The following is a 13,394-nucleotide window of genomic DNA, read 5'->3' on the forward strand; positions in this document are numbered from 1 at the left end:
TTCTTCTTTATTAAAAAGATATTTATATTATAAGTATGCCTCTTTGTAAGCCAGAAAGAGGGGGAGGGAGTGTTCATTTGCATTTCAAAGGAGATAAACATAATGTCCTTTAAATACCATCCACTTTTGCAAAATCAAGACCTTTTATGTAGAACTTCACTGAGAGACTCCCTAGGACATAAGAAAATATAAACTTTGGTTTTAGGAAATAATGCAAATCCACCAGTCGTTACAACTGATATTCCCTGGGCATATGAGTTAACTGTAGTTATAGCTGCATGAAACACTGCGTGAAGAAACGTCACATAGCTATTTCTTTTTACCCAAATTAAATTTGGCTTTGAACCATTGTCTTGGAGTTTTAGCAGGAAATAATTTATTCTTGGTCATTACTGGAGTTTCCTTGTCACCCTTCGGGAATGTACAAATGTCTTGGAATCTTAAAAAGAGCAGATCATCCTGGGAAACCCCTCGCCAGCCAGTTTTCACTTCCGGCTGAAGTGCTTGTTGTCATGTCATCTGAGCACAGAATCAGAGCACACTTGTAGGACCGGTACCTCCTCTGTGCCTGTGTCACTTCTCCAGGTGCCCTTTCCTGCCATCCTGCTCCCCTCTCTTTGCTATAATCCTTCATATGTTCAAGGCTTTAATAAGCCAAAGTCAGGGCGGGGTTGTTTCTGAGCCCTATTTCTAACTACAAAACTACCCTGAGGATGAGAGCGCAAAGCCTCACTGCCTACTTGAAACGAGTGGAAAGAAAAATATAGAAGAAGAAACACATACTAAGCTCTAAATAAACTATCTTGACATACCTAACATCTACATATGTCCACATACTCAGATCACTTGCACCCTTATAGAAGCAGATGATTTCCATTAATTTATAGATATATTTAATTAATTTACAGATTTTAGAATTCTTGATCATGTATCTATAAAAATTGTTTAGATCTTTAGAAAAATTGTAGATATAGTTTTTTTGATAAAAAAGAGCAGTAAGGGCCAGGACATATTTCTATGTTTGGAGTTATCAAAATACCACATAAAATTTGTAGGTATATAAGCAATAAGCCAAATGTTAAGTAAAAAATAAAATAATATAAATAAAATAATAAACAACAGTGCCCCAGTTTTGAGTTGTGGCTCATATATTACATTAATAGTAAGCTAGACACTCTTACAAGGGGAATAAACTATTTCAGCAGGCTGGGTTTCCATCTAGATTCAATGAGCCTACTCTTAAAAATAAAGCATTTGCTGCTGTGTTACTAAAGCAGCGTCAGAGCGCAAAGATAATAATATGGCCCTTACAGCTGAATTACTTCCTGGATCTCTTTCGATAAGTTATATATATGACATGGAATAATATATATATAATTTCATAGATCCTAAATCAGAGGTGGTTGGATCAGTGTTTTCATAATTTCTCACATTCCATATAGCAATTATATAAATCTATAGAAACACACATATGTACTTAGGTACACGTATAACTGTATAGCCAGCTCTTCATATCTGTGAATGCTGAACCTGTGGATATGGAGGGCCAATTGTACTACACTATTTTACATAAGGGACAATTGTGTATGTCTTATCATCATCATAATACATATTTGACATAAAATTCTTTCTTTTTTCGTAGAACAGTGGGAGTTTCAAGATAAATAAGAAAGGAATTTTGCTGCTCCAGAACTTTAGAAGCTGCTGTCATAAACTTTGCTGATATATGCCAGATGGATAGATGCTAAATACTGAGACTAATGCTTCCTATAAGTAGTTAGCTAAGTATTTGTGTGGATCTTTGCATTCATTTACAGGATTGGCCCCAACATTAGTTTGCATATATTTTTTCTTCTGACAAGTGAGGATCCTGTGAGTTTAATCTATATCTGATCAATGCCAGAAGGTCTGGGGTCTGGTGGATATGTTGATGACAATATTTCATTGTGAAGTTGCTCAGAGAGGTGTGACCCAGCTTGTACCATCCTGGTTATATGGAGTCCAAGGAGGTGGGCCCAACTGGGCCAAAGATATTAGATCCCTTCTCAGCCAGGAAAGCCTGGGATTCCCAGTTGTACTTGAGCCTACTCTTGAAAAGCTGTGACCCTACACTTCGACAAGTCTTCTAGAATGCAGAAAACCTGAGATTGGGCTGAAGCTGTCTGGGGTTAATATCTTCAGAAGCCAAATTGTTCCTCTTAAGTTTGAGACAAGGGGTAGGGGCGAGAAACAAATCTTTATTATCTCAAGTCAGTTCATTTCACACTGAATTTTGCAGCAATCATCACATTTTGGTAACCAATTCATTGCTCTTTTTTTGGCTGTATTTTCCAGGAAACCTAACGAAGCATATGAAATCTAAAGCACACATGAAGAAATGCCTGGAGTTGGGGGTCTCAATGACATCAGTGGATGATACCGAAACCGAGGAAGCAGGTATTTCATACTTTAGTTGACTGAACTCTTTACTGTGCGTGCTGGAGCTTTGTGGCCAAGGTGGTAAAATAAAGTTAGGTATTTAAAAAAGATACTGATCACATTTCATTTTACTAAATACTAAATATAGAAAAGAAGTCTGACACATTGAATTGCTTGAAACTTACTGAGAAGAAATGCATTTCAGTTCTGGCTGAGGAGGTTGAAAGGCCTTACTATGGAAATACTTCTATCTAGAACCATAAAGGAGATCTAATTGCACCTAAGTTGTGATGGTGATTTAAAGTTTATGACACTTTTTGGGAAACTTGAAAAGCATTTTGTCTTATTTTTCCTATTAAGAGGAAATCTAGTAGTAAAAATAATCCATCACTAACCTCAATAGAAAACCTGAGGGTCAGCTGGGCCTCGTGAGGTCTTATACCTGTAGAGACAAGTCTTGCTTCTCTTTTTCCTCTAATACCATCATTAACAACATTGCATACCCATTTATTGAGGGTTTTCTATGAGTGGTATGATGCCTGAGTTATAAGGTCCTACTATGGAGTCCGTATTACAGGGTGGAGATGAAACCAGATAGGTACATAAAAAAAAAAAAAAAAGAACCAATCTAGAGTCACAGAGGTATGTGCCCATGTGTGTTATAGGAATTCAGAGATAAGACTGTCTCTAAGGGCTGGAGGGTTGAGGAAAGCTTTTGGAAAGAGATGGGGCCTAAATTAGCTCCTAACCTTCGTATTTGGATCTTGATCTTCACTGTCTTTGTTCAATTGCTTCAGAAACGATGGAAGATTTGCACAAAGCGGCTGAGAAGCATAGCATGTCCAGCATTTCAACTGATCATCAGTTCTCAGATGCTGAAGAATCGGATGGTGAGGATGGAGATGATAATGATGATGATGATGAAGATGATGATGACTTTGATGACCAAGGAGATTTGACACCAAAAACAAGATCAAGAAGCACCAGTCCCCAGCCTCCTAGATTCTCCTCCTTACCTGTGAATGTTGGCGCCGTGCCCCATGGGGTTCCTTCTGATAGCTCCCTGGGGCATTCTTCATTGATCAGCTATTTGGTTACTTTGCCAAGTATTCAGGTTACTCAGCTTATGACACCAAGTGACTCATGTGAAGATACTCCAATGACAGAATACCAGAGATTATTCCAGAGCAAAAGTACAGACTCGGAACCAGACAAAGACAGGTTAGACATCCCTAGTTGTATGGATGAAGAATGCATGCTGTCTTCAGAGCCGAGTTCCTCCCCAAGGGACTTCTCACCCTCCAGCCACCATTCCTCACCAGGATATGATTCTTCACCCTGTCGAGATAATTCACCAAAGAGGTATCTGATACCCAAAGGAGATTTGTCGCCCAGAAGACATTTATCACCTAGGAGAGATGTATCGCCCATGAGACATCTTTCACCAAGAAAGGAAGCTGCCTTGAGAAGAGAGATATCACAAGGAGATGTTTCACCAAGAAGGCATCTGTCCCCAAGGAGGCCAGTGTCACCTGGGAAAGAGATCACGGCCAGAAGAGACCTCTCTCCCAGAAGAGAGAGAAGATACATGACCACTATAAGAGCACCATCTCCCAGAAGGGCTTTATACCACAACCCACCGTTGTCCATGGGACAGTATTTGCAAGCAGAGCCAATTGTATTGGGGCCTCCTGTAAGTATAATTAGCTTTCTCTTCCTAATATATAAGTCCAAGCACATTGGAGTCTCTTGATGACACACTAGTGTGAAATGTATTATGACATGGGTCTCTCTCATGGGGAGGAGTAAATTTGGTTACTGAAAATAGAAGGAAGACATTTTTATTGCATGCTATTGTCAGTAACATGTCTGTGGTATTATCCCAAGTGTAGTATTACATCAGCGAAGAGCATTTCCAGCTGGTCACAGGGGCGATCTTTCTAAATGCTTTCTAAACCTAACTCATTATTGACAGGAGTTGAAACCTTTGCATGAGTAGAAAAGGTGAAGTCTTTGGAATAGCATGGCTGCCTAGACAGGCATTCTCAGGGACATTTAGGTGTCATTTATGTAACTCTTTGCCAGGTAAGGATTCTGATTCAGGCATTAGCATTGACTTTCAAGCAAAAAAATATTTTAAAATAAACTCATTACTTTGCCCACAGTGAGTGGACATGTGAAACCAGTGAGGGATCGGAAGAGGGGAGAATGAACCCCTTGGTATGTTTATAAATGAAAGGCATGAACATGTATGCTTTTCTTCCTGGTACCACCACTTCCTGCTACTGAGTGCCCTTGTAAAGTGAGATCTTGAGCCCACAGAGAATGGGGAGTTGGGAAAGCTAAGGGAGAAAGCACCAGAGGCGATTTCTATGGTATGCCCTCATTATAGATTAAGATAACAACGGCAGCAATCATGGATGAAATTTAGGCAGTGGGTTTATGCAGATCCACAGAAAAGCACCTGCCCTGCCTCATTCCACCGGCGTGGTAGACCTTGATGTCTCTTTCAGCTTGTGTAGGGTTTTAAAAAATGAATGAAGCAGGCACCTAGTGTAGACAGAGGAATGATACCTTTGGAGTTTGGTCGCTTTAAGTGTGCTTTTTGTTTCCTGGGCTCTATTCTTTGCCATTCTCCTTTTGCTCTGGATTTCCATCATGTGGGTCGGCACTGTCCTTCACAGCCAAAGGAAGCACTACCAGCTCCCAGCTCTACCGTCTTATCATTGCCCTAGTGGTCACCTTCCTCCCTCTCATCACCTTTTCACCACCCTGAATTATATGCTTAGGTTGTCATTTTTGAACTTTAGGAAAACTCCCTGCTGCATTCCACTCCCCTGCCCCCAGCGCCCTCTGTTTACAAGCCTGCCACCAGCTTAGTCTTCATGGTTCAACTACTGCGGAAACATGTGTAGCTATCAGGACTACTTGTAACTATTTGTCAAAAAATAAATTAACAAGCTAAGAAAAAGAGGGACATTTCCACAGGTTTTTTGTGTCTTGGTGGTGCTAAGTAGAAAGCAGGGCTCTTCTGAAGTTCATGCTATTGCAGCATGAATAGAGTGAGAAATCCCTCCGATACCAGGATACCACATCCAGGGTGTAAAATGCTTTTTCTGGTATAGACCCAATGATGCTGATGAAGTGTGTGAGATGAGGCTCTCCTGTTCCTGATCAGCTACAGCCACAAAAAATAACCCTTTGGTGCCAACACACTATTGTTATTAAAAAATAATAGCAACTCGCAGCCAACTTGGGCAAAGGAAGTGAAGGAGTAGACTGAAGGACTTCATCTAATTTTTAGATCTATGGCCAGAAGGTTGTTGTTGGAAGGAGATTGGTTTTTATTAGTCATTGACTTTGCACCAGTTTTTTTTTTTTAATACCAGTTCACCTGGATACTTACTATTATTGTTGAACTTTACCATTTATGAAGCCCAACTGTTGAGCCTTTGGTCTATTACCCAGTTTAATTCTCTGTAGAGAATTCTTAGCAGGCTGCTTTGTTCATGCGATAGAAAGGAATAGACCTTGGAATCCTCCCTGAGGATCCTCCCCAAGCAGAGACACTTGGTCTCGAACGCTTCCCGTTTGATGCTTTACCACACCTTTTTGGAGGGGCTGCAGAGGGTTTTCATCTTTCTATGATGTATGGACAGGATTTTCATTGCCAGAACAAAGAAGGATCAATGATCCTATGAGAAGTACGTCTCCCGATTGCTGTAGTAGATGAGTGCTTCCCCCTCTCTATTATTTTGGAATAACCCTAAAAATAATTCTTTTTGATGGAAATTCTATTAGCAATACCTTGTTGTTTAACATTGACCAAGGGCTCACAGGGCAGTGACCGTGGCATGAAAGGACCCTGTAGTCCAGTGTGGCATGCTCATTACCTGGTTCAGTCTGGAGTGGTAGGTCCCAGGGAGCAGGTTTGGAGGAGGTGATATGCAGTCACTGAGATTCTAGTATCCTGCTGTTTCCTCCCTAATGCCCTCCGGTTAGTGTTAATTTTAAGACAGATGATAGATAGGTAGATATATGATAGATAGAAAGGTAGATAGATAAACAATAGAATGGGAAAGAGAGAGAGGGAGGAAGGAAGAGAGGAAGAGAGAAAAGAGTTTTTTATTCATTCAGTAAATATTTTTTGAGGGTTTATCATATGTGGCTCAAGGATGATGATGAAAAAATTGTACAGTTTCTGGCCTCATCTTTTTTAAACAAAAAGTTTTCCTTTTCCATTTTTAAAGTTTTGGTAGATAGATAGCAAGGAGACAAAGAAAGTGTGTCCTGGTCCTCGGTACAGTGTCCGTGAACATTGTCTAGTAAAAGTGTCGTCCTACGGTTCCATCCCTTTTGCTCTCTGTGTGATCTTGAACAAGTCAATTAACCTCTTGGCCACAGTTTCTTAATCTGTTTGTGGCAGTCAGGGGGCTGGGCCAAGCAGATTTCTGTCCTTGAAAGAACTTGCCATTCAGCTCTAAGGAATGCAGTGAGCTGACAGCCTCCAGCTGTTCATACCTTCAGGCTAGGCCTCCATTTTCAAGCCAAGGTCACATTCTCCCCTGCAGCCCCCAGTCAATGGCTGAGCCTGGATCAGCCCCAGCTGACCACCTGCTTCCTCTTCCCATTACTGTCCCATACATGAACTCCCCGCTCCCCCATCACCACCCCCAGCTGAACCTCTTGCACCCCTACCTCCTTCTGAGCCTTTGCTTCCAGAGGACCTAGTGACACTGTTGAAAAGATGAGTGGGGTAAATATCTGGTACATGGGGTATATGTATAGATATACACACACATATGCATGCACTTAACACAACCCACACATGCATTCATTATTCATCTTTCCGTATCGAGATTTTTAAGTAAGATGGGAGTGTGTTCACGATATTACAATGATAAGGTCCAAGTTATGAGAATAGTGTTGCAAATGGAGTAAAAATTAGAGTAGAAAAATCTTCTTGAGAGTTTATTTGGAGGGTGAAGAAAGGGTCAATTCAAGGACAGAGGATGTGTGGAAAAGGCTGGCAGTATTTGGAGCCATGGAAGTGGTTACATGATAGGAATTGTACTTGTGCACTTGCTTCTGTGACTATAGTCATTTAATTTCTGGTCAGTAAAGGTCTGACTATAACACTTTTACTCTTAACACAAAATTCTGTTGGCTATTGAACATATTGAATACCTCCTATTTTTAGAGGACAGTTCACCACTCCCTTTGTTAGACTTGACTCAGAGATTTCATGAAATGGGACAGCTGTGTCTCTGGCTGCCTCACAGACCCCCATTCTGATTAGGTGTATGCAGTGGACATCACAGAATAGCAATCAAAAGCAAAATGGAAAAATAGCCAAGCTACATTTTGTTTTAAACTTTGCATCTGTGATAATCGTGATTAAAAGAAGATTCATTTGGTTAGCTTCAAAGGTCATTATTGTAGGCATTATGTTCTTCCACCTTACGTGGTGATGGATGAAGGAAACATGCCTTTTTTCTAAACCAGAGCAAGTACAAGAGGCATTTTTTTTTTGGTAGCATTTAAATGATTCTTTCTCATACCATAAAATTCTCCCCTTACCTAGCTTATGAGATGCTTGTGGTTATAGAGTTGATGATTACATGATTTCTCCTGCACTTTCAGCACAGGTCATTTGTTTTTGGCTTGAATAAGGTGAAGCCCAGAACAGGGTAAGGGCCAAGCCTGGTACAGAGTAGCAGAGACGATGCATAACTTATCGTTCTTGAGCTGGTCTCACGATCCAAATAGAACTGGATGAATCATTAATGGTATAGAGCATATCTTGAATTTTAGAACTGAAACATCCTTGAAATGAGTTAGAACATTTTTTGGTCTCTCCTGATTACTACCGTATTTGCCACATTTGTATCTCTCTGATTTTAAGTTCTCAAAAAACATAAAAATAAAAATACAGTGAGTCTCTTTTAGATGACGATTCATTAAAAGAATGAATCTCAGTAACTGAAACCTCATCATCTCGTCAAAACCTGATAATCTCACGGTATAAGTTGGGTTTTGCTACAGAAACAATTATACAAAATAAGTTCTCCATTTTCAGGACTGGGACCATAACATCTGGAATACTGGCCCCCAATTTTAAGTATCTTAATCCATTAATTGCCAAGAAGATATTTAAGTGGAAATAGTAGTATAAACAGAAGAATTAAAACACAGTCATCTTTGGTTCCCAGCTGTGTAGTTGAATGCAAGTTGTAATGATTTGAAATATTTAATATTAACTACTTTGATGCATAGTTTCCATACTAAATCTGGCCTTGAATTAAGATTTGATGGAGAAGCTGTGATCTTCTGCCTCGATGTCTCCTGAGCAGGCATTTATTCCTTTAGACCAATGTCTTGCACATTGGAGTAACCAGTTTGTGTTATCACCACCATTTTGTCATCTGTTCTGTAGAAAACTAAAAAAAAAAAAAAAAGCAGGCTAATTTTCAGGCTTGTCACTCCATTTCTATTCATCAACACTTAAGAAAAATATTAAAAATCTGCCCAGTATGTAAACAGATGGTAATCTTTTAACTTCCTTTTGAATTAAAAAATCTATTATTAGTGTTTTTTGGCTCAGTAAAGTGTTTTTGGTAATTATCCATTATTTTCTTTTCATTCCATCTTATGAACAAAACAGAGCTGGAACATGTCTCTGTACCTAGTGGAAAACACATTGCATGATTTATTACATGGCTGTTTAACAGCAAAGGCAACTTTTCACAGACCCACCGCCTCACTCAAGAATCCTAAAAGACCGCTGAGAAATTCTCTTTTGTCTTGAGAAATAAAAAATGGATAAAAAGATTAGGGAGTCTCCACGTGTCTTGAAAGAATGAGTGAGTGAGTGAATGAATGAAACAGCTTGACCTAAGCGTGAAGTGTGATGGGTCCTAAGCGTTGTGCTCTGTTTCCCGATGCAGAATTTAAGAAGAGGATTACCTCAGGTTCCTTACTTCAGTCTCTATGGAGACCAAGAAGGTGCTTATGAACATCCAGGCTCCAGCCTTTTCCCTGAGGGTCCTAATGACTATGTCTTCAGTCATCTTCCACTCCACTCTCAGCAGCAAGTGCGAGCTCCTATCCCCATGGTGCCAGTTGGTGGGATCCAAATGGTTCACTCCATGCCGCCGGCCCTTTCCGGTTTACACCCTCCACCCACATTGCCTCTGCCAATGGAGGGCTCTGAGGAGAAGAGAGGAGCTTCAGGGGACTCCTTCGCCAAGGATCCCTATGTGGTTCCTAAGCAGCACGAGAAGCGATCTCCTCACGCTCTGCAGTCATCTGGTCCACCTAGCACACCCTCCTCTCCTCGGCTACTGATGAAACAGAGCACTTCAGAAGACAGCCTGAATGCAACAGAGCGGGAACAGGAGGAAAACATACAGACTTGCACAAAAGCCATCGCCTCCCTCCGGATTGCCACAGAAGAGGCCGCTCTGCTGGGGGCAGACCAGCCAGCTCGGGGGCAGGCGCCCCATCAGAAACCCTTGGAAAGTGCACATGTTAGCATTAGACACTTTAGTGGACCTGAGCCAGGTCAGCCCTGTACCTCAGCTACCCACCCTGACTTGCATGATGGTGAAAAGGACAATTTTGGTACATCACAGACTGCATTCGCTCACTCCACGTTTTACAGCAAGAGTTGTCTGGATGACAAACAGTCGGGCTTTCAAGGCAGCAAAGAATTACCCTCAAGCACAGAGGAAGGCAAGGAACCTTTGTCGGAAAAGAGTCAACTACATTGATCTAAGATGCATGGAGACTTTCATTTCCACATTTTCCCCTTTGTTTTTGTTTTTCTAGAAATAGAGGTAATCAAGTTTATAGCATGCCTGTCCTAAGTTACAGTAGTTTGCTATTATATATACTTTTGTTATATCAGAAGAATTAGGTAAATTAACAAGTCATCATGAGCCTGACCAAAACAAAATTTGAAATTAACCTATTGGGTCTGGTACTTTTAAAATTGTACAGATGTTTGTGCCTTTTCTTTACTTTGCTTATATTCTTATAAGCATTTTTTAGCAGTAATTTGTACATATTTTAGAATTTGTGTATCTGCTTTGTAATAAATGTAATTTCTTTCCTTTTTTGGACACTTGGATCTAAATGATGTAAAGCAAAACAGCATCAATATATATGTGAGGTTGCACTAAAACATATTTTTATATGATTAAAACTGAACAGCTTTTATGTACAGCTCTGATTCTGTAATACTAATATTTATTTACTTTGTTTCATAAATTGTACATTTTTTCTTAATGTTGTGGATTGCTTTTCTATGTGAAGCATGGGATTTACTGTTGCGTAACTAGAACAAAAATGTATATTGTAAACAAGATATTTAAACTAGAGTATCTTATTCTGCACTTATGCATTAGTTTAAAAAAAAGATAAAGGATGTATCAGTCAGTTCTTAACTCTTGTAAATTTTTTTGTCTCTTGTTTGCTGGATTGACTATAACTTAAGTGCTGATTGTGATTTTAAACTGATAGTACCGTAAAGCATTAAAGTAAACAATGTGCTATTGTGAGTTTTTTCAAAGCTTTATAAATCAGTTATAAATAATATTAAAAGTATTTGGTCTTATGTGAACATGTTGATCTATATACTCATCTAAATATATGGGAAAACATTCCACCCCATGTAAATATGTACAAGTGCATCACTGGTACAATTTTATGTAACTCAGTTGGACACTAGGTTGCCACAGACCTATGCTAGGGTGTCTTTAAAAATTAAAGTGACAAAGCACATGGGACTGTGTTGAGCTTGGTTATCGGCCGGCCCGGTGGCTTGGCAGGCAGTGCTGTGCGCTGCCCATGGAGAAGACCTGGGCTTAGCAATCTCCTTGGTTCTTGCTGCACGAGATGGTGACTGGAACTAAGGCTACTACAGAGGGGTCGCGCTTGGACTGAGGGGTGGGTGTGGAAGTGGGGAAGGGCACGGAGACCTGGTCCCCAGCCCTTCCTGTCAGCCAGTCTGCACGGTAACAGGGTTGGCATCAGCTCTAGGGGAAGCCACTTGACCCTACTGCAGAGGGGAAGAGTGTCACACTCCTGGCTATCTCAGGGGGAACGGGAAAGGAGCTTTCCAGGGAAAAGAACTTGTGGGAGGATAATGTCTTTTGTAGATAACATTTAGAATGGGTTTTTGTTAGCGTGGACAGTGGGCAGAGCCTTTGTAGGTTCAGAAGAATGGAAGGAAGGGAAGGGGTACAACACATGCACACACACACACACACACACACACACACACAATCTGGGTTATCTTTGTGCTATATAGTGGATTATAATTCTGTGAAACCAAGTTTGTATATTGAATTACATTAAGGAGTGTTCTTTAAAAAGAGAAATAAATATACGATTACATGCTTGAGGTGTCTAGTTTTTATGTGTTGTTTTACATTTTAATCTCCCAATTTTGTTGCTGCAGAAATTTTGAGGCTACCAACATACCATCTGTGCTTTTAATTGCTAGGCTCTGCCTATCCCGAGGTGTGCAGAGTATGAACGCTTTTAGCATGTGAGAAGGCAGTCATTGGCTTCCATATGTCATCCGATTAGAACAGAGAGTGGTCAATACAGTGCGAGCTCTAGAAATGGGGTCCTCAGAACCTGGGCATGGGAATGGGTATCTGAGAAGAGTCATGAATAAATCAAATGATCATTTCCCCTTCCGCTTCCCTCTCAGTATGCATACATGTCTGACATTCCCCCAGTGGGGAAACCTCTTTATTTTTGCTGAGGTGACTGAAGGTAAAAACCAACTGAAACAAATACACCATAAAATCATAGAAATCATAGTTCCAGAAATCATAGTTCTTTCATTACAAAAAAGTAGAACCTTTTAATAATGGAAATAGCTCATTAAAGGTCAAAGTCTATCAGTATTTTCATTCCAAAAATCTCAAATTGGTGGATTTACAACTTACCTATTATGTTTTATGAGCAAGACTGTCTTTTTAAAAGTGTGTTTTACAAAGGTGAATTAAAGGCCACCACAGCTAGCCTAATATCTGTCTCTCACAGAGAATAATCCTTGCAACATTTAGTTGCATAGGGTGATTTTTGTGTCTTACTCCTCACTGGGGGGGGGGGGTGTGTGCATGTGTGTGTGTGATTCCCTGGCCAAATCAAATACTCTTCTTCTTCCTCTGTCTAACTCATTTCATGTATTCCCTTGTTCATAAAACAGTTTTTGAATGCCTACTATGAACTGGGTACTATAATTGACAATTAGGATGAAAAAGAGAGTATTCCTGCCATCAAGGAGCTCAAATAAAGAGGAGAGATGTATATGTAAGTAAATATATACAGTATGCTGTTAGTGCTAAAATAATGGCGCATTTGGTGTGTTTTGCAATCACAAAGGAGAGAGCAGTCACCCTGCTGAGAATGAAAGGAAGCATGGAGCAGGCTTCGCTGCAGAGGTGGCCCTGGAACTGTTACAGATCAGGGTTCTTGGCCTTCTTCATCAATGGAAATTGATCAGAGGCCAGACAAGAAATTCAGGTAAGGCTTTTTGGGGCCCCTGCTGCAGCAGGGGGGAGCGAGAACAAGCAACAGGTTCCCTCCCTTGCTTGCTCACTGAGGGGAAGTGAGCTGGTTCCTTATATGGGGTGAGTATGTGCAGGTCCAGCGGTCGGGTTGGAGTGATGGCTCAGGTTGTTTGCTCCCACCTTTGGTGGTGTTGTGTGCAGGGGGCATGCACAGTACCCTGCTTTTGCTCCCGGCTCTTCAGAAGTGGCCGTTGGTCCTTTTGGTCTTTTTTTTTTTTTTTTTTTAATTTTATTTAATTTATTTTTTAATACAGCAGATTCTTATTAGTCATCCACTTTATACACATCAGTGTATACATGTCAATCCCAATCTCCCAATTCATCACACCACCATCCCACCCCGCCGCCACATTCCCCCCTTGGGGTCCATACGGTGGTTCTCTACAT

The 13,394-nt window shown here is 40.5% G+C and overlaps 1 protein-coding gene across 12 annotated transcripts in view; it reads left to right on the top strand.

The window, feature by feature from the left end:
- Positions 1–11,822, top strand: part of HIVEP2 (HIVEP zinc finger 2) — a 193,126-nt gene extending 181,304 nt beyond the window's left edge. For all 12 annotated transcript variants that reach the window (XM_049695565.1, XM_049695567.1, XM_033405994.2 and 9 more), the window contains 3 exons: positions 2,335–2,436; positions 3,216–4,111; positions 9,366–11,822. In XM_049695565.1, coding sequence (XP_049551522.1) covers positions 2,335–2,436; positions 3,216–4,111; positions 9,366–10,190 — 1,823 coding nt within the window. In that variant the 3' untranslated portion in view covers positions 10,191–11,822. The remainder of the gene's footprint in view (positions 1–2,334; positions 2,437–3,215; positions 4,112–9,365) is intronic.
- Positions 11,823–13,394: the final 1,572 nt, after the last annotated feature.

Source organism: Orcinus orca, chromosome 12, assembly GCF_937001465.1.
Source record: "Orcinus orca chromosome 12, mOrcOrc1.1, whole genome shotgun sequence".
In the NCBI taxonomy this organism is placed as follows: domain Eukaryota; kingdom Metazoa; phylum Chordata; class Mammalia; order Artiodactyla; family Delphinidae; genus Orcinus; species Orcinus orca.